The following is a 21,917-nucleotide window of genomic DNA, read 5'->3' on the forward strand; positions in this document are numbered from 1 at the left end:
TTCCTTAGCTTCTCTGGCCTCCAGTTATCTCACTTGTGTAACAGGAGCAGGGAACTTCCACCAGCCTGAAAGACAAGTGGGTGGTTACTGGGGGCATCAGAGTGATTGTGGACAATGTCCAACTGGGGGTCTAGACTGGGGACAGAAGGCGACCAGGCTTGCACTGCTATGAGTGAAGAAGAAAAGTTGTTCATGGGACACTCCAGGGTAAGTCCCTAGTGCCATTCCTGAGTGTTCTCCTCTTGGCTTTTTTCCAGGGCACTGCTGGTGTGTAGATGAGAAAGGAGGGTTCATCCCTGCCTCACTGACTGCCCGCTCTCTGCAGATTCCACAGTGTAAGTGAAGCCTGCAGAGTTCTCCTCCTGACCCCCCTTGGTGGGCATCACTGGTCTAGTCAGCTGTGGTTGCCCAACCACTGGAGACTCCACGGCCCAGCCCTTCAGCCAGGCCCCGGGTGCAGCCAGACACATTTCCCAAGTCCCCAGGCCTGCAAGCTTGCGCTGACCTTGGCACTTCCTAGTTGGAAGGCTCCCAGCTTTGCAGGTGGAAGGAAACAGCTGAGACTGTTGAAAGACCCCTGGTTCTCCCGCTCTGTACACCTGCTGGGCAGTTTCAGCCACTCCTGTAGTTTCAGCAACCGCCTCACTTCTGAACCTGCAGCCCCAATCCCTCTCCTGAGGCTCAGCCATGTGTAATCCACAATCCACTTGGCATCTCAAAGCTGGCATGTCCCACATGAGTCTTTGTCCTCAGAGGTTCTGACTCTCTATGAAGAGCACCTGCATTCACCCAGGCCCATGACCCTGAAACCTAGGGTCAGCCTGGGATCCCCTCTTTCCCTTGGCTGACACGACCAGTCCTTTACAAGCACCTCTCTCTCCCACAGGCCAGACAACCTGCGAGAAATCTCGAACCAGTGGGCTGCTTTCCAGTTGGAAACAGGCTAGATCCCAAGAAAACCCATCTCCAAAAGACCTGTTCGTTCCAGCCTGCCTAGAGGTAAGGGTCTGGAAGCACAGGATTGGAGCCGGGACTTGTCCCTGCTGGTCGAAGATGATTTTTCTTTTTGTTCAATACATTCAGCTTAGTTAAAAGCTCACATAACGTTCTCAGCCTGAGTGTTTGTCTGGGCCTGCTAGAACCTGGTTCTGTGACCTTGGGCCATTTACTTACCTTTTCTGTGTCCCAGTTTCTTTTGTTTAATCATAAGATCAGGCCACATTTTGTTCTAGCTAATGCTAGGATTGTTTTGAGACTCCAGGGAAATACCTTTCATAAGAACTCTTTGAAAAATAAACAAAACATGCTATCATATTTTTCCTAAAGGCATCTTGGCCAAGGCCCTATGCTTACTGTGTCCCAGGTTCTCAACACACAGAGGACACCAGCTTCTTTCCCTCCCTAGCTCCCGGGGTGATTGTAACAATTCATAATTCAGGCAAGTACTGATATAGAGCTCCTAGAGAACGAATTTATGCCCAGAACTTAACCACTTACTTGCCAAGTGAGGGAAGTCTCTGGGCTCAGTGTCCTTTTTCTAAAATAGGATGGTAGGAACACCACCACCCACTCTGCTCAGCTTCCAAAGACTTGATGAGAAGCAGATGGAACAGCAGTGTTGAAACTCATGAAACTGTACAGTGCTAAGCAAAAGTTTCCTTATTATTGTTTGGTACTGTAAGCATGGACCCTCTTAAGAATAGTTTCATAGAGAAGTTAGTCAATATCATTTAGTTTTTAAATCTTGGCTGGAAAGCACCTACTGTGGAATGCAATTCTGCTTCTCCTTCCTGGGCACTGATGCTTCCACAGAGAGAAGGAGAGGTAGAAGCCACAATGTCCCATGGTGGGAAAAGGGATTACAGAGTGGAGCTTAGAGGCACTCTGAGGTGTGGTTTGCAAGGCCAGTTCCTGTGGAGGACTCTAGTACTTGTCAAAATCATTTCTGGAATTAGTGAGGCTGGTCCAGGAGCATGGCTAGGCTTTGGGTCTAGATGTTTGGGCCCGGACCTGACCTGCCTCTCACTCACCAGCTATGAGGCGTTGCCCCACTTTCCCTCTCTGAGAGAGCTTCAGTTTCCCCCACCCAAAAGTGGTAGAACCATGGTCCATGCCTCATGAGGCTGTTGTAGCCATCAATCAAATGATGCATGTAAAGGGCTGGGAACAGGAGAGCACCTCTCCCCACCTCCACATCTCTCCATCTGGAGAAGCCATCACCTGTTGTTTTGGAAGGGACACTTTTGACATCGGTCAGCAGCAGGTTGGCCACTAGAGCGTCTTGCCCACAGTGACTGACATGACCCCGGCTTTGTCTCAGACAGGAGAGTATGCCAGGCTGCAGGCATCGGATGCTGGCACCTGGTGTGTGGACCCTGCATCAGGAGAAGAGTTGCTGCCTGGCTCGAACAGCAGTGCCCAGTGTGAGTGGCAGCCCCTCCTGGCATGGCTTCTCACCTCTTCTGTAGGGCACTGAGCATGGAGCCCAAAGAGCTGGCTTCATGTCCCAGCTCTACCGCTTCCATAGCTGTGGGGGCACAGCTACTGACCTCACTATGCCTCAGTTTTCTCATCTATGAAATAGGGGCAATATTCTCCCATCTCTGCAGTTTCTTGGGAGAAGCAAACGTGGGAGGGAGTAGGCTGTGCTTTGTGTCTAAGAAGTGCAAACCAGCATTGGTCCCCATCAAAGGGGGCCCTAGGGCTTTGGAGGGCTGGCCGGATGTGTGGTCCTGCCATCTGGTTTCCGTAGTGAAGCCCAGGTGATGTCCCCAAAGGGCAATGTGCAGATGTCCCTCTTCTGCCTAAACACCGTAAATGCTCCCATCATCCTCAGGGCCATGCTCGAGCTCCCTGGAATGGCTCGAGGGCCCTGCGCATCTGGCTCTGGTGTGTCTTCTTCAGCTTCTCTTTCCTCTCCATCAGTTGTGCTTCAGGGTGCAGTTGTGATAAATTCTGGTCAGACTTTTGAAAAAGGAAGACGCTTTCTTCCACTTGGGCCTTCACGCGTTCTGGCTGTGCCACCTGCAATATGTCTGTCTATCCCCTCCCCCACCCCCCACCTGACAAATTCTTGCTCCGACCACACATCTGTCCCTCTAGGAAGCCTCTGCTGGCCTCTGTCTTCCTCCATAGACTCCTACACTGCACTATTGTTGCCTTTATTTCACAGAACTATACCGGCTTACCTACTTGTTAACTCTCCTTTAAGACTCTAAGCTGCTTGAGGGCAGGCAGTGGAGGGGAGAGAGTACAGACCTGAGCCAGGCCTGGTTTTTGCCTTGTTGTCATTCAACCTCCTGGTGGGCAGGCAGCCCCAGACCTCTGGAAGGCCCTGCAGGCAGGTGGGCTGAGGGTGGCCGTGGGTGGTGGGGAGGGTGATTGGGCATCTGAGCAGGGAGTGGGCACCGAGTCCCCAGCCCACCTGGCTTGTCTCTGTGTCAGGCCCAAGCCTCTGCAATGTGCTCAAGAGTGGAGTCCTCTCCAGGAGAGTCGGCCCAGGCTATGTCCCAGCCTGCAGGGCAGAGGACGGGGGCTTTTCCCTAGTGCAATGCGACCAGGCCCAGGGCAGCTGCTGGTGTGTCATGGACAGCGGTGAAGAGGTGCCTGGGACACGTGTGGCCGGGAGCCAGCCAGCCTGCGAGAGTAAGTCATGACCCACTGGGGGAACGACAACGCCTGCATATCTGTTCTTTGATCCAGACTGGGTGAAGTTCTAGAGAAGCTGGGAAGCCAGGGGTGGGAGGGGAGGCAGGAAGTGCAGGAGGGATGTAGTTGTGGTTGAGTCCCTTTGTGTGAAAACTTACATCTACTTCCTGAAGACGCTCCTGCTGGGAACTGAAGTCAGAAAGAGCCTGGGCAGGGAACCTCCAGAACTGGCACCTCAAGAAGCTTGGGGGCTGTCCTGCCCGGGAGTTTTGGGTCTTATTCTCTGTGTCTTCAGAAGTGGAGAAGGACCGTGGTTGCAGGATCTCAGTGTGATGGTTCCATCCTCACTGGGGCACTTCAGGAATTTGTAGAGGTGTTAACTTGTTTATTTTTATTTCAAGTTTTGAAAATTTAGTGAATGTCAAATATTGAAATATACATCACATCAATATATAGAATATTGAACTATATTGTTAAATATTAAAATATATTATTATTGATTTTTAACCTTTTATTTCTCCAATCTGCTCAAGTCACAGGACATTACAGTCATTTTTAAATTTATGTGAGTAGGTGGGTTAGACTATCTGTGAATTTCTTTTCAGGGCAGGAAATGGAGACATTACAAAATACTTATTACAAATTGGGGTGGTGGGTCTGGCAAAGTTGCAAAATACTGTGCTAAATGATTCTGAGTTAGCCACAATTGCCTTTCTTTTGATGTTGTTATTCTTTCCTTATTTTTATTTTCTAATCTCTAAGCAACATTTTGGAACTGCAGGGAAATTTAATTAGGTCTAGTGATACTTCTGGCTGATATTTGTAAAGAGACGGGAGGAGCCTCAGAAGCAGGGGTGGGAGGGAAGAGTCCCCCCACTCTCTTTGCGGGGGCTGCTTTCCAGTTTTGTCCGTACTCCCTCCTGCCCTGAACCTGTGTTGTGCCCAAGGCTCTTACCACACACCGTTTCCCCAAAGTCCTGTTTTGCTCCCCTCTGCGTGGGGCCCTGCTTCATCCGCATCTTGACTCTCAGCTGCTATCACTATGCAGGATACACAGTAGGTGCTCCGTGGATATGTATGCGTGCAACTGCCTGCCCTGTGCTTCTGAAATAGGGAGAGAAATGAAGGGTCCACCTTAAGTCAGACACAATCAACATTCAACTTCCAGGTCATCTAGGAGTGGTCTGCACTGAGACCCAGGACACAGACCGGTGTGGCCTCCTCCAGGAACAGGTCTGGAGCACAGCTCCTTTAGCGCTTAGGAAGACTCTATGTGGCTTGGCCATGTAGGACTCCATGATATAGTTCCTGTGTACAGGTTACCTGTTCAAAGGTGCCTTTCACATCCCTTATCCCATTTTTGCCTTCCAACAATGCAGGTAAATAGAGCTCTTCTATCTCCACATTTTTCAGATGGCAAAACTGAGGCTCAGGCTTATGAACATGTCCAAAGTCACACGGTTAGCAGGTGGAGCAGCCAGGATTTAACCTGGAGTCCCGCTGATGAAACCCTGTGCTGTACAGCTGTAAGGGCTTTAGAAGAAGGCAGGAGGAAGGCTCCAGAAGGTCATTTAGTGGCCTTATTGAATGAAGAAAGAAAAAAGATAAATATGTCCAAAGGAAGAGCTTTGGCCTCCTCTCCTTATAAGGGAGCAGTTCATTGGCTGAGTTGTTTTTAAGACTGGGGAGCTAACATTTGTTAAGGCTTCATCGTGGGTTTGACGGTTGGGTAGGTGCTCACTTGCTCTTCTGATGCCACCAGCCTTTGGGATTGGGCTGGAAGTCTAGGAAGATTCCTAATTCTTGCCGGGCCTGGCAGGCCACTCCTGCCCCATGCAGGTGCAGATGGAATGGGCGGTGGTGGGAACAACCAGCATTGGCCTCTTCCGATTCCACAGCGGGGCAAGGGAGTTTGGGAAAAGCTGAGAGATTTAATATAGACAGTAATTTGGAACATTGCCCAGGTTTCCTGAGAGTCTTAAAGTGACCAGGCTCCTGGTCATGCGATCAGGAACCAACAAACACCATTCATTTAAACACAGGACAGTGGAATAGTCCTGGGGTCCTGGAGTTGAGGCCAGAGGCTGGCCATGCTCAGTGCACCAGGAGGATGGCGTTAACATGAGACGCCCAAACCTCTTTCTGCTGACTCACTGCAGACTGTGATGGAGGGGCAGGGGGCAGACAGACAGGCTTGAATGGCAGCTCCACCACTCACTTGCCAGGTGACCTTGGGCTGGTCCCCTAACCTCTCTGGATGTCAGTGTCTCAATCTGTGAAATGAGAAAGGAGAATAGTAGCTATTTGAGTCATTATTAGCACTAATTAAGACAATCTCTGTAAACGGTTGAGCACTGGAATCACTAATACACTTAATACATATTATTACTATTTTTGCCGGTATTACTTAGGGGCTGGACTTGCACAGATACCAAGTTGCCTCTCTCTGCATCCAATGTCATATTCCTGGAAAATCCTGCCTCCAGTGAGCATTAGCCTGGTAGCTCAAAGCACAACACTTCCTGGTGTTGGGCTTTGGGTGGCAAAATTAAGCCTCTAGGCTTCAGGGGCCTCATCTGCAGGACGTGGCTGATAACAGTCCAGCCCCACAGAGTTGCTGTGAAGATGGAGTCAATGCCTGGGAGGCCTTTGGGCAGTCCTGGCATACAGAAGACAGGCAGTGCTCGCAAGCTCTTGTACGATGGCAGGTGGGAGTGAGCAGGTCTGGCTTCTAGTCCAATCACCAACACATGTCCCCAGGAGAGCCACTTAGCTCCTTTGAATCTCTGTTTTCTTCATCTCTAAAGTAGCAATAAGGGCTCCCAGTGGTATAGTTTTGGAAGGATTTCATGAAATTAAAGATGTAAAGTGTACTCTTTGGGGCTGGGCCCACTGTGGATATTCAGATAATTTTAGTTTCTGCACTTCTTCCTTCTCTCCTTAGCCACTCCTCCCTGGTGGTGGGGGCCAGCTGGGTTGTTCCATAGCCAGGGAGTCACTTCATTTCAGTGACATGGGGAATAAGGCTGTGGGAAAACAGGTCCGCTGGGGAGGGTAGGTGCCCTGGCAAGAGAAGCGTCAGTGTCCTAGGTGATGTTTGTGGCCCCAGGAGGAAAACCCCTTTCTAGCCGAATCAGATCACTCACTGGCCCACTTCCAAAAGGCAAGGGAGGGTAAAAAGCAAACAAACAAACAAACAAACAAACAAAAAACCGGAAAAACCACAGGTGCAGACCATTCCTGTGGGATAAGAGGGGAAACCTGTATTCACTGAAATGGGAAGGATGCTTACACACTCATTGACACCCCACTTCTTACCTATGTACACACATGCATCTAGCACACTGGTGGAGGACGTGGATTCTGGGGCAAAGATAATGGGATTCAAATCCTGATTTTTCTGTTTACTAGCTGTCCCACCAAAGAAGAGGCATTCACCCTCTGTGTGCCTCAGTATTGGCGTCCGTATAGGGATAATGGGACCTATCCCATAGGGTTGTGGGGAACATTATATGAACTGACATTACCAAAGCTCTTAATGGTATACCTGGCACATACTACATATCCCATAGTAGTTTTTAAATAAATACTCCTACTAGGAGGTAGGCATTATTGCCATCTTCACCATTTTATGGGTGAGGAAACTGTCACAGAAACACTAATTAATTTGCTTTAGGACCCTGAACTAGTGAGTATTAGGGCCAGGATTCATAGCCTGCAGGCTGGTCCAGAGCTCATAGGTGAACTCTTGCCATCCCACTTACACTTGGGACTTGGTAAAAGACAGCTCAAGAAGCCTACTGCAAATCGCTGTGCAAATTCTTGGCCAGGGACCATTGCCCTTATCACAAAAAAGCCCAGGTTTGGTTCTGGAGATCAAAATAGGTCATTCTTCCTCTTTGAAGCCCTGAATACCCTCATATTCCTTACAGATTGCAGATGTTAAGGCATATACTGGTCAAAAGACTGTGCCTGAGTCTGATAATGAACTAAATCTCTAATGGTGTGAAATTGTCACGATGTGTGTGTTTGCTCTTTAATTTACTCATTTTCCCATTTACTTAACTCATATTCATTGAGCTGTGTCTGGGGCAGCTGTGTGCCTTGGCCTGGGTGAACAGAGGAGAGGTGCCCTCTTTTTCCCTGTGGACTCAACCCAGTGGGGTGACCAGCATGCCACTGATTAGAGGTTCTAACAATTGACAAAAGGAAGGCCTGTACCCGGTGGCCTGGGAATTCAAAAAAAGGAAGACCTAAGTCTGCCTGGGAGAATCATGACAGTAGTAGACAACAGAACGTGTTGAGTTGATATTTGAGGGTCAAAAAGGAATCTTCCAGACAGGAGCAGGCAGAAGGAAGGCTTGGAGATGTGTTCAGGGAGTAATAGATATTCCTGGAGGCACTGGGGAGCTGGAGGAGATGAGAGTGAAGAGGAAGGCAGGCTCAGCCTGCACAGGAGGGAGTTGAGAGCTGATATTTGGCTCTGGCATAATTTCTCTGCCAGCAGCGGGGACTGAGTGGGACGTATGAGCAGAAAGGCAGGAGGAGGTGAGGCCTAAATGCAGAAACCTGGCAAAGAGCATTTGCTGGCAGTTCAGGCAGAAAATGAAGGATGTCTAAATGAGGGAGGTGGCGGTGGGAACGAAGAGACATGGAGCAGGTGTGAATGGTGACCAAGACAGAGGAGATGAACCCTGCAGGAAGGCCACCTGGTGGCTGGCTTGGGACGGCTGGGTGGCTGGTGGTACTGATCCTTGTGCCTGGGGCACTGAGGCAGGGGCGGCAGATACTAAGTTCAGGCCTGGACGGTGGGCTTTGAGGTGAAGAGACCAGGTGGTAATTAATTGGCTTTAGAGATGAGAAGAAGCTCGAGTGCCTGAGCTGGACATGAAGCTACACGAGGCATTCATGCTTAGGTGTCTGTTAAAACTGAGAGCAGGTGGGCTCATCCAAGTAGAGGGCAGGGCAGAGAGGAAGGGGAGCAGGCCCAGGCCAGGCCCTGAGAGCTTGACAGATCCAGGGAAGGGAAGAGGAGGAGGGCTCAGTGTGAGTGAGAAGGAGATGCCCACAAACAGGCGTGCTCAGTCCTCCCGAGGCTGGGCAGGTGCCCACCACGGCTCCACTTTCCTTCTCCCAGGCCCGCGATGTCCGCTGCCATTCAACGTGTCGGAGGTGGTTGGTGGAACAATCCTGTGTGAGACAACCTCAGGCCCCATAGGGGCTGCCATCCAGCAGTGCCAATTGCTGTGCCGCCAGGGCTCCCGGAGCGTGTTTCCACCGGGGCCATTGATATGTAGCCTGGAGAGCGGACGCTGGGAGTCACAGCCGCCTCAGCCCCGGGCCTGCCAACGTGAGTGGCCTCAGAGCATCTATCCTGTACCCTGCTCCCTCTCAGGGCTAGGGCTGGGACCGAGATGTGGAGGTGTGGCTGCTCCATTTCCCCACCCAAATGTAGCATGTTCACGGTACGCCAGGTGGCACCAAGAGATGAGAGAGAGTCCCATGGAGCATTTTCTTCTAGAAGGAGCAGATGTCCTTCACAGACCCCTGGAGTTAGGCTTTCTTTGTCCCTTCTCTGGAACCATCTGCTCCTTGAGAGAATTGCCATCCTTACAACTTTCTTGGGATGTCTTGGATTCAGGAAAAATACTGGGCAGGTCAGTGCTCCAACAGCTGGATAGGTGGCTCACATGCTCAGCAGCATGTCAGAGCTGCTCTCCTGGTCTCTGAGTGACCCTGCCCCATCAGCCTCTCTCCAAGACCACCTGGACTTCCAGGGCTAATGCCTGGCTTAGAAGGAGGCCCTGGACTCTGCTCCAGGTAGGGCATCAGTCCTGATTGCTGGAACTTGTGTAAGTTTCGGCCCTCTTTCCCAGTGCTCTGACCAGAGCTCCTTTTGCCTTGTCACACACTGAACCCACTCTGGGACCTGGCACTTGGTCCACCCAGTGCAGTGGGAAGGGCATCTGGGAGAGAGACCAAGATCCTGGGACTGTCACAAGGCTCTGGGTGGATGCCAGAGTGTCAAGGAGAGCATTTGTTGCAAAGCACTCTGGGTTATAGAGGGTCCCCATCCAGAAAATTCAAAATGTGATTTGAATAAATAATGGCCTGTCACTTTGACTATGCTGAAATCAAGACCAGGATGGTCACAACTGACCCTAGAGCAAAGGACTTTGGGGAAAAGAGGCACAAATCTTGAGCTCCTGAAGTTGAATACAGGCTGCTGTGCATGATTGTTCAGGTTGTGCACTGAACAACCTTAGAGAATACCATTCATTCCCATCATCTGTGATGTCTATTCTTAACCTGAAAAACCATACAGAGTGGCCCTGTCTGTATGCAAGATGTCATAGAAGATTCTCCAAGGAGAATGTCCAGGACCCCAAAATGTAAAGCACCCTGGTTTGGAGGATGAGGCAGGACTGAGCTTTCTGTGAGGATGCTCAGTAATTTCAGAGACAACCTGTTATGCTGGAAAGTACTTAGACTCAGAATGACAATGCAAAATGGCAGTGCTTGTGTGTTTCGAGCTAAATGAGGAAGGGTTATTTTTGCAGAGGAAATGCCAGACAAATAAAATAACTCCACAGGCCCGTTGCCTCTGTCTGCTGACCTCTGGTGCTTGCCTGCAGGGCCCCAGCTGTGGCAGACCATCCAGACCCAAGGGCACTTTCAGCTCCAGCTCCCGCCGGGCAAGATGTGCAGTGCTGACTACGCAGGTTTGCTGCAGACTTTCCAGGTTTTCATATTGGATGAGCTGACGGCCCGCGGCTTCTGCCAGATCCAGGTACGTGCCTGGCCTTCCCCACAGTGAGGGCTTGGACTGAACTCAAGGTTACTGTGTCAGAAAACCTGAGGGCTCACATTAACCTGAGGGTTTGAGTTCAACCCTCACTATTTTATCAATGTGCAAAAAAAAAAAAACCCGGAAATGGGAAGTAGTTTGGCCAAGGTTAATTACATAGCAGCAGAGGCAGAATCCATACCCATCTCATCATTGGCCATTCTTTCTACATAAAGATGTCAAACAGTTACTGAGCACTTAATATGGGCATCCTTTGGTATAAATTAGCTAATGCAATCCTCATAGGGACTTTATTATTATTGCTATTGTGCATATGAGGAAAATGAAGACCGGCGAGCTGAAAGACTTGTTCCAGAGTCATACAACCAGGAGAAGGTAGGGCCAGGCTGGCTGACTTGATCACAGAGCTGTGATCACCTTTTAGCACCTCCACCACCCATAGAGAAAGAGCTTGGGAACATGGGGCAGGAAGGCTAAAACCTCACAATGTACTCTGCGCACCACAGTGTTAGATGTGTTTCTTAACAAAACCGAGAGGAGGCATTATGGATCCTCCCCAGAAGAAGAATATTGCATGCCACCTGGAAAGGCATCCTACCATATAAAATAGAGTTTTTCAGCTGTGTAATATATAAGGGCTTTGGTTATTTGAAGTCACAAGTGTTTAAAGAAGGAGTCTTTAAAGGTTGCTCAGTTAAATAAATCATTTTTTCTGCTCAAAGTTTGCTAAATCATCAGAGCAACTCATTTTTGGGACCTCATGTTAAGAATTTTGGAGAACATTAGGGTTGAGTATCATGTAAATTATTTAAAAAAATAAAAAAAGAATTTTGGAGAACACACTTTTTATAAAACAATACACAGAGATTACTGATGTTAAAACAGAGGCATGAATAGACTTTGTCCTTTTATTCAAGGAAATACACTCACAACAGTGTCAGTGATACCTATTAATTATTGGGTGTCGTTATTTGTGATGCCATGCTAGAAGCTCTACATTCCTTACCTGTAATCATCACAGCACCCTGCTTGGTGGGTATCAGTAGCCTTCAATTTACAAGTGAATTAACTAAAGACATAGGTGAGTTAGTTGTCCAAGATTTCTCATCCCTTAATAAGTCCAGGTCTATCTAGACCAAATTAATTCATTCATTTATTGATTCACTCATTCACTCATTCTTACATTTAACAAATATTTGAGTGTCTATTACAGTCTAGGCACGTATTTAGGCACTGAGGATTATTGAAGGTAAATAAAGCCAATACTAGTTAAAGTGGTCAGGACAGATTTTAATCAGGAATATATTATTGCAGTGGGGAAAAGAGTTCATCATGAACTGAACTCAACTTCAGTTTGTGCAGAGGTGACTGGGCATTTTAAAAGGAGAGTGAGGGAATGGGGGTGATAAACAGGGGTTCAGTAGCATCAGGAAAGCAAAAAATTAAAAAAAAAAACAGGAAAGGGAGTTAATCCATGTAAAACCCATCCGGGTTTGCTAACCGGTGCTATTGCAGCCTCCCACAGAGGCTGGAGACAGGGGCCCCATCTTCAGGTGTTTGCTGGAACTAACAGTGAATTCTCTTGGCAGCCTTGAGTTTTCTAGACAGGCACTTTAGGGGCTAGGGTCTTCCCAGGGGTCTGGCCTTGAGCTGTTAGAAACAATGTTAGTGCCTGTTCAAGTCTTTTGAGGTCAAGGCTGAGGTCTAGTAAGAGGGCTCAGAGGAGCCTGGCTAGAGTTTGGTTCATGACAGAGTCTTCAGGATGCAGCAGTTAACGAGATCACCTCTTTGCTCTTTGGGGAGATGACACTAAACAAGTACCTGTCAGGTAAAGGTAAGAGCTAAGAGGGGAAATAAAGCAGGTCAGGCCTTGCTTGAGAGGGAAGATGGTGAGATGAGAAGGGTTTTACATAGAAAGCTCAGGGAGAGGCCTCCAAGAGGTGCTATTGGAAGGGACGGGAGTGAGGTAAGGCTGAGGGCCTGTGAGTTCTGGGAGAGAGGAACCCCTGCAGAGGAAATAGAAGGTCAGAGTTTCTGTGATGGGCACATACTTAGTGTGAGCCATAAAATTGAGGGAACCAGTATGAGTGAGCAGAGCAAAAGAGGGAACTGCAAATTGGGGTGTGCATGTTGAAAATGGCTCAAGGCCTTGTTGGCTGTGGCTAGGATGGTGAGTTTTATTCTGCATGTGATGGGACCTCACTGAAGTTGAAAAAGTGACAGGATGATGGGAGTTTTACAGTTTTCTCCAGCTGCTATGTAGAGGGTAGGCTTTGAGGGGTTCAAGGTAGGAGCAGGGGTCCTCACTGCAGCCTAGGGCCAGGCGGCAGTGCAGAACATGAGAAGCAGCAGGAATCTTTACATATTGGGACCACAGAGCCTACAAGACTGTGTAGTAGTTGATGTGTTGTGGGAAGATGGAAGTGTTGAGGATGACTAAGGTTTTGGATGCAGGGAATGGCTGAAGACATGTGTTTCAAACATGGGGAAATTAAATCCCATGCAGAAAGGAGTAAAATGTTCTGGAATCCAGGGGACTAGAGAGCTGAGGACCATGCTGAAGACAGAGATAGGGTCAGGAGGAAGCTGGGCAGGGACCTAGTCCTAATGGCTTCCTAAACAAGGTGTCAGGGTATGGCCATGAGACAGAGAGCTTCTAAGGTCAGAGCTTCTAAGAAGGGAGTCTTATTCTTCAGAAGGAGGAGATGATACATAGACTTTCAAGTCAGTTGGATCTGGCTCCAAACCTTGGCTCCAGCACTCCTACCAGTGTGACCTGGGCCTTTCCCAGGCTTGGTAAGCTTCAATCATCTGTGAAATGGGGTTAGGAGAACCCATCTTGGAGGGTCAGGTTAAGTGAGATAACATACAGATCCAAAGCTTTTTCTCTTTACCCTCTGCTGAGAGCTAAGGAGGTTCTGGGGTTAGTGGAGTTCTGAATCTCGGCTCTACCACCTACTGGCTGTGGGATCCTAGACAGTTTCTCAGCCTCTCAGAGGCAAATTCTCCATTTGTAATGGGGGTAATGCGAGTCCCAACTCCATAGACTTGTTTTGGAGATTAAACTAGCTAATATGTTTAAAGCACTTCACACAGGGCCTGATGAATAACACATGTTCAAAAATCGTGCCACAGTGTCTTCTGAGAATACTAAGCCCCTGGCACACAGCAGGATCTCATTAAATGACAACTATATGGACACCCACATCCACGTTCTCACCTTCACCAGGGGTGTGGCACTGGGTATGGCACGTAGTAAGGTCTGGGTACCAGGGCCATTGGGATGGATGGCATGCTGACATTCAGGCTTCATATGCATTGGACCCCTGGGGCCGGCTTTCAGGGTACTGTCTGCATTCTGAAGAAGGTAGTTGAGGCCCTTTGTGGTGAAGGCTGAGGGCCAGGGCCACATCAACTCTGAATTACTCATTGGTGACAGAGTTCACTTTCCTTCTAGAACCCTCCATTCACTCTCTAGGCACCCAAGCTTTTGATAAACTGACTTCCCGTTGGGCTTTATATAAACTCTCTTGGAATGTTACCTTTTGCCATCATCTGAATGCTTGTGTCCCCCCGAAATTCATATCCAAACCGTAATCCCCAACATGATAGTATTAGGGGACTTTGTGTTAGGTCATGAGGGTGCAGCCCTCATGAATGGGGTTAGTGTCCTTATAAAAGAGGCCCCAGAGAGATCCTTGCCCCTTCCACCATGGACACAGTGAGAAGACAGACATTTATGAAGAGAACCTTCACCATGCATGGCGGGCATCTTGATCTTGGACTTCCCAGCCTCCAGAACTATGAGAAATGAAGTTCTGTTGTTTATAAGACACACAGTCTGTGGTTATTTCATAATATTCATCCAAATGAGCTAAGACACCCTTTGAAAGGGGCTGATATGAAGAGGGAGAGATGAACCTTGTGTTCAACCCTGGACCAAAGCCTGGCACCATCCTTGGGCTAACAGGCCTCACAACCGTCTCTTTCTCCCCAACCCTGAGGAGCCTGCAGTACATCACTCACAGAAATTCAGTGGGCACAACTCAGCCATACTTAGGCTGGGAGGAGAGACCAGGCTGCATAGCCAACGTTGAGGAGCTGATGGATGCTATAGGGATTCGGAGATGTCCTGCTGAATACATGTATGGTGAAGACATTTGCAGAGTTGGCTAAAGTTGTTTCACCAGTGAAATATGGTGACTGGGCTTTTGAAGCATGGAGCCCTGCTCTTCCTCCACTTATACTTCTGTACACCACGTGACCAGGGCAGATTATTTAACTTCTCTGAACCCTGTTTTCCTCACGTGTGGAAAAGGGGGTCACTATTCCTTGACCCCCTGAAGTAGGGTTGGTGGAGGATTGAAGGGAGTAACATAAGCCAAGTTCCGGTTCCTGGTATGGACCCAACAAAACTAGATTTCTACTCTGTGTTCTTGAGCTGAAAGTGTCTGTCTTCTTGTAGGTGAAGACTTTTGGCACCCCGGTTTCCATTCCTGTCTGCAACAACTCCTCTGTGCAGGTGGGTTGTCTGTCCAGGGAGCGTTTGGGAGTGAATGTTACATGGAAATCACGGCTTGAGGACATCCCAGTGGCTTCTCTTCCTGACTTACATGACATTGGTATGTTTTTCTGTGGTAGTACCTAGAATAAGCTATGCAGCCTCTCTGAGTCTCAGTTTTCTCATCTGCCAAATGGAGCTAGTGAAGAAGCCCATGATGTCTTCTTATGAAGATTATGGGGAGAGCTAATCATTTTAAAATATATAATAATCAATAGACTTCTTGCCAATCGTTTACTAGAGTTAAATAATGTCAGCAAAGAGCCTGGTTCTGTGTCGTGAACATCTGCTAATACTTCTCTTGACTTTCTGCATGCAGAGAGGTGAAACAGAATGTGTGAAGAGAACAGCAGGGTGGGCTGGGGAAGTCTTTATTAGTTTTTAACTTGTGTCTCATCCACTTCCAATTGTAAAACGTTTCAGACCACTTACACCATTTAAAACAGGGCAGTCGTGATATGGATGAGTCAACAGAAGAGAGAGAGAAGAAGAATGGATTTTATGATACCTACTGTGGGCATGTGCCATGTTCAGCTCTGAGCTTTCTGGTAGGGTAGGAAAGAGCCCGTACATTTCTGACCAGAGAATGAGAGGCAACTCCATTCTCTCTTCCACCATCCAGTGGCCAAACATCCGGGGCAGGATTGGCTGGAGTTTGTCCTCTGTTCTATGGGGAAGAACTTCCGGAAAACATTGCCGGGAAGGAGACTGCATCTCTGTCATTCACTAGTTCTCAGGATAATAATCCTCTAAATAATAATTCAGAAGAATTATGAATTCTCCAGGAGCCCCAGCATTGTGGATTAGGGGTCCCCTTCCATCTTTCTCCAAAGAGAGCATGGATAATGTGGGTATGTTTGGAGCTGTAAAAACATGAGATGTTTATTGCTTGTTTCAATGGTGAGGCAGTGAGACTGTGATTGGAGACCATGGGCTGGCTCTACAGTAGCCTGTTACAGCCGAAATGTTTGCTGTGTGCAGGGATCTGCCCCAGCTCCTGGCACGGCGCTCACCTGCTTTCTTCCTAGGAACTACTTATCATTTGACAACTGGAGGCCTCTCGGTGTTTAGCTAAACACTGAGGCAGAAGGCCCTGTTGCCTCTTCAAGTCCTTGCTTTCTTTTTGAGTGGTCACTTCACACACATTCTCTCCTAGGACCCTCACCAACTGCAAAGAGAGCCATTCCCAAGCCGTTTTTCAGATGAGAAAACTGAGGCTCACAGGTGTTCAGTGCCTCATTGAGGGTTGAGGTGGATGAGTATCTGAATCTTGAACCTTAGACTAGTGACTGAAGACCTGATCTCCTATGTTAATACGGGTTGCACTGGTGCCACAGAAATGGCAAGAGCCAGGAAATCTGGGTTGGAGTCCCTACTTGTGCTTCCGATTCCTGGGTGACCTTGAGCCAGTCCATCCCCTTCTCCAGGCCTCAGTTCCTCCCTCTGTAAAATGAGACACCACATGATGCCTATGTCTCATTCCAGCCTGGATATTCTAGGCATCTCTGCCCTGCTTGATCCTCCCTGGCCCTAGCAGAGTACAGTGGGGGTGACCTCTACCTTATCCTGTGTCTTACAGAGAGAGCCTTGGTGGGCAAGGATCTCCTTGGGCGCTTCACAGATCTGATCCAGAGTGGCTCATTCCAGCTTCATCTGGATTCCAAGACGTTCCCAGCGGACACCACCATCCGCTTCCTCCAAGGGGACCACTTTGGCACCTCTCCCAGGACATGGTTTGGGTGCTCAGAAGGATTCTACCAAGTCTTGACAAGTGAGGCCAGTCAGGATGGACTGGGATGCGGTAGGTCCACTCTCTCCCTGGATATCTCCTGTGGAGCTGTGTGAGGCTTTAGGAAAGGCCACCTCAGCACTGGAGAGAGGCTACTCTGGACATCCAGGGCTGAGAATCATCCATTTAGTTGATGAGCAAAAGTTTTCAATCATCTACTGTGCATGGGTGTATAGTCTCCATCTGCTAGGTGGCATGGCAGAAGGAAGAGCCCCATATTTGCAGTGATTCTTTCTGTTAGTTATTGATACGCTTGGACCCTGGGCCTGGGCTGCCCCATCATTGTGATGAAGGCTAACATCCATTTGTATCCTGGGCGCACATTTCTCAGTCTGGTTGTGGCAATGTTACTCACCACAATTTCCAAATGGTCGTTCATCAGCCCAGGGCTTTAAAACTCAGGGAAATGGTTCCTGACTGAGGTTCACTTGGGTTGCTCTTGCCTCGCCTGTGAATATTTTGGGGGCCATTTTTAACGGGAAAGTGATGCAGATTCCTTTAATGGAAGTTGCATTAGTTTCCTGTTGCTACCATAGTAAATGACCAAAAATTTTGTGGCAGAAAACAATACAGATGTATTATCTTACATTTCTATAGGTTTGGATTACAATGCGGGCATCACTGGGCTAAAACCAAGCTGTTGGCAGGGCCTGCACCCCTCCCAGAGGCCCCTGGGGAAATCTGTTTCCTCATCTTTTCCACTTTCTTGAGGTTGTCCACATTTCTTGGCTGGTGGCTTCCTTTCTTGCTCACCAAACCAGCAACATTTCAGCTCTCTGACCCCCCTTCCCTGGTCGCATCTCCTCTGACTCTCTTTCACCTCCAAGGACCTTAGAACTACACACAGCTGCATGATTCAGGATACTCCCTTATTTTGAGGTCAGCCAATTAGCGACCTTAATTAAATCTGCACTGGTAATTTCCCTTTGCCATGTAACCTAACATATTCACAGATTCTGAGGACTGGGACATGGATATCTTTGGGGGGACCTTTGTCATGTCTACCATTGAAGATTCAAAGGTCTCTTGATGAGAAGCCTTCCTCCTGTGTGGGATGAGATAGAAAGACATTTTTATGGAGCTAAAGAAAGAGAAGATGTTTCTCAGTTATTTTTTTCAATTATTTATGTTGGTCGCAACATAAAAGCCAAATGGCCTTTCCTTTTCTGAAATCTATGCCAAATTGTAAACTCCACATTGGATTTAAGATGCAGCTAAATCCTAACACAGAAAACAGAAAGACAACCACTTCCCACTAGCATTTATGGAGAATTCTGCAGTTCGAGTGCACCTGCACAAACACTTAACTCTCACAATAGCCCCTGGTGGCAGGTCCTTTCCTCATTTGACAAAGAAGCTGGGGTTCAGATTAAATGAGATTGGGCACCTGTCGTGCCTGGGATGGGGCTGACACAGAGGAGGGACTCTAGCTCACCTAACTGTTTAATAGAGGGCGAGTAAGCCCAGGTCCTCTGGGACCAGAGCCTGTGATCTTTCTTTCCATTCCATCAGAGCTGCCCAAACCAAGGGGACAAGAAACAGAAGCAGGAGTGGATGGTGCCACCCCAGGGTGGGTGAAATAGGGTTGCAGAGAGGGAGAGTCACATAGAGAGCACCTGCCCCATGTTCACAGACTTTATTGTGAAGAGCCCTTGGCTTCAACGCCAGATGCTGAACTAGCAGGGGTGTACTTGTGTGTGTGGTGTGTATGAGTGTGTGAGTGTGTATGTGTATTGGTGTATGTATGTGTGTGGTGTGTATATATGTGTCTGATGTACATATGCATATGTGTGAGTGTGTTTGTGTTTTTGTATGCATGTGTATGATGTGTCTATGTGTGTATGCACATGTGTATGTTGTGTGTGTGCGTGTTGGCAGCAGGGGCCACAGGAGCCTGCTTTTCATAGCTGCCCCAGGTGATGTACCACGTGGGTCTGGAAGCAGCCCCAGGAGTTTCCTTGTCCTCAGGGGTGCCCTCTGCAGCCAGAGAAGGAGGTAAAGGGAAGGCAGAGAACCTGTGTTGACTCTGTGCCTTCAAGGAAGTTCTATCTCCTCTGAGTGTCTTCCTTTCCATCCCCCACAACACACAGGTAAAATAAAGGGGCTGGCCAAGAAACTTGGTTTCAAGATTCCTTCTAGGAAGCTCAATTATTAGTTCCTGTCAACAAGAATGATGGGAGGGGCCGCTCAGCTCAACTTTGCCTGAAGAGGAAAGAGTAGGGCCTGGGAATCAGCAGCTGGTGTCAGGGCACGGGGCTTCCGAGGGACCCTGTGGGAGCCACAGGATGGGACGCAGGGAAGAGACTGCATGGGAGACCTTGCCCAGGGCACACCTGGGCTGAAACAGGACTCAGCAAACCTTTCCTGTAAAGGGCCAGATGGCAATGTTTTAGGCATTGGGGGCCATACGGTCTCTGTCTCAGTGACTCAACTCAGCCATTGTGGGGAGAAACATATGGCTGTGTTCTAATAAAACTTTATTTACCAAGACAGAAGATGAGCTGAATTTGGCTCATGGGCTGTGGTTTGCCAGTCTTGCTCTAGATAAACCTACACTCTATCTTCCAGCTGCTGCAGCCTTTAGCTGACTCACAAAGACTTGTCAATCACACCACATAGCCCCATCCTCTTACTCCAAAGGGTTGGAAAGATCCAGAATGGAAGTCTCAAAAGCAGTAACAAAAGCCCTGAATTTTCTTCAGCATCAGTTCTAGTACCTGCCCCTTACTGAGTTTTTGATATTTGTGTGGCCTTACTAACATTTTACTGTCCAGAGACTCAGGTGTTATTAATTCTGTCTAATGGACGAGGAACCGAGGGGCCTATAGTGCTATACAACTTCAGGAAACTGCTCTGTGAAGTCAGGTGGACCCGGGTTCGAGTCCTAGCTCCAACACTTTCTCATTGTGGATCCTGGAGAAAGTCCATTATTCTCACTAGACATCTTCTGAAAAATTGGGATAATAATACTTATTGCATGGGGTAATACCTATTGTTGTTTAGATAGCATGAAATAATGCAGAGCACAGCACTTAATAAACTGTTGGCAAATGGTTTGTTGTGAAAATTGGCAGTGCTGAGATCTAAATCCAACTCTGTCTGCCTCCAAGTTCTTTGTTCTGTCCTCTGCATCACATGTCTCCCTTCTCAACAAGGAGGTTCTTGGTGAAATCACACCCTCTCATTCTTGTATCTATTCTTATTGGCACTTTTCTCTTGAAAACATATCTGGGACACAGCCTTGATGTTACAAGGCAGAGCACTGTCCTGTGGCAATAAAGCAGGATTCTCTGTGTCATCCTGGAGGAGGGCTAATCAGGATGGCCCCCTCAGAGGGCAGTGACTCAGAGGTCCAGTAGGAAAGTCTATCGCTCATGACTCATGTAGGCACAGCAGCCTTGATCCAGGGAATTGGTGATGGCCAGGGAGCAGAGACCTTATTTGCAGGCCTGATGGAGTCAGTTTTGTTCACCCTCTTGCCTCAAGGCCAGCCATATGGCTTCTCCTTGAAATTACCTGCTGGCAGCCTTCATAGCAGATTAGTTTATGAAGGAGAATAACAGAGAAATTGTCTATATTTTTCATATTCCATTCTAGATGATATTAACTTTCACTCATTCACTATAATTTCTTCTAATAGAGCTGGTTCCCTATGGATTTTTTTTTTCCTGAACCAATTATGCCTGCCTGCCTGCCTACCTTCCTTCCTTCCTTTCTTCTTTCCTTCCTTCCTTCCTTCTTTCCCTCCCTCTCTCCCTCCCTCCCTCCCTCCTTCCTTCCTTCCTTCCTTCCTTCCTTCCTTCGTTCCCTTACTTCCTTTTTTACTTCTTTCCTGTCATCCATCCAGACTTTCAAAATATTATATGCCATCTTACACACTAAGGGAGGCAAAAAACAAAGCTCCACTCTCAAGGCACTCACAGCCTGGCTGGGGAGAGGTCAGTGAGTATTCAGCTGGATCATCCTGTGAAGAAGCCTGTTACATCACAGCCAGGGTGGTCAGGGCAGGTGTGCTGGGATAGGAAATGCTGGCAGAAATCTTGAAAGCTGAGGAGGAATCGTTGCTCAGACAAGAGCAGACAGAAGGTAGTGCATGTTTGTGCACGTATATGTGTGTGTGTGTGTGTATACCTGTGCTGAGGGTGCTAAAGTGAAGAAGAACATTCCAGAAAATTGGTATAAATGCAGGGAGTCAAGAAGTTGCTGACTCTTTGGAAACAGTGCTCATAATTTGTACAGCTGGGGAATGGGGTATGTGGGGAACGTGACAGGAGGTGGGGCCAGAGAGACAGGGACAGGCTAGGAGAGGCCTCGGAGCACAGCAAGGGGAGTGGGCTGGAGATGGGATCATGGAAGGACTTTAAGCTGGAGAAAGAGAGGACCAGGTGTGGGTTTGAGCCACCTTCCGAAGGGTTGAAGGACATTTACGGTTCCTCACAGATGTCTTTCTTCAGCAGAAATGCAGCTGTCACTGTTGGGGGGGTTTGTGGACAAGGGTTGGCAGGAGGGGTGGCCTGGCCCTAAAGCTCTGTGAGACTCTCAAACTCAAATAGGTTTAACTGTCTTATTTTATTAGGCTGGTGCAAAAGTAATTACGGTTTTTGCAATTTTTTTTTTTTTTTAATTGCAAAAACCACAATTACTTTTGCACCAGCTTAATATGAAGGAGGGGTCTGAGGCTAAAGGATTTTCCAGTGATTTCGAGGGATTTAACTGAGGGTCAGCACCTATTGGTGGCAGTGGACCCAATGGTCTTGAGAGAGCCCCTTCTCCCGAGGGAAGGTTGACAGTAAGGCAGCCGTGGTCTCATTCTGACTTAGAAACGTGCTCTTTTGGGTGGAAAAGACTTGACGTCAGAGACGGAGAGAACCGGTGGGAGGAAACAGCGTGTGCATTCCCTGAGCGCAGACAAGAGTCTGGGACCTGTGGGGTTTGCAGCGGAAGTAAAGTTCTAGCTCTCTCATTTCTGCTAGTTGCCCGCACCTAGGCTTTTGGAGGCTGGGCAATGCAGGCTGGCCGAAAGGCTTTTGTTTTCCTTCAGCGGTGAATTTGGAGGCCACTTGAAAAAAGGCCACAGTTCTGGGGTTGAAATGCTAGAGATAATCATCACC

The 21,917-nt window shown here is 48.3% G+C and overlaps 1 protein-coding gene across 1 annotated transcript in view; it reads left to right on the forward strand.

The window, feature by feature from the left end:
• The window catches only part of TG (thyroglobulin), a 279,014-nt gene that overhangs the window by 30,695 nt on the left and 226,402 nt on the right, over nt 1–21,917 (forward strand). Inside the window, exons 13-20 of the mRNA XM_054499133.2 lie at nt 258–335; nt 887–999; nt 2,321–2,423; nt 3,445–3,645; nt 8,786–8,998; nt 10,284–10,438; nt 14,922–15,078; nt 16,597–16,818. Coding sequence (XP_054355108.2) covers nt 258–335; nt 887–999; nt 2,321–2,423; nt 3,445–3,645; nt 8,786–8,998; nt 10,284–10,438; nt 14,922–15,078; nt 16,597–16,818 — 1,242 coding nt within the window. The remainder of the gene's footprint in view (nt 1–257; nt 336–886; nt 1,000–2,320; nt 2,424–3,444; nt 3,646–8,785; nt 8,999–10,283; nt 10,439–14,921; nt 15,079–16,596; nt 16,819–21,917) is intronic.

Source organism: Pongo pygmaeus, chromosome 7, assembly GCF_028885625.2.
Source record: "Pongo pygmaeus isolate AG05252 chromosome 7, NHGRI_mPonPyg2-v2.0_pri, whole genome shotgun sequence".
Taxonomy (NCBI): domain Eukaryota; kingdom Metazoa; phylum Chordata; class Mammalia; order Primates; family Hominidae; genus Pongo; species Pongo pygmaeus.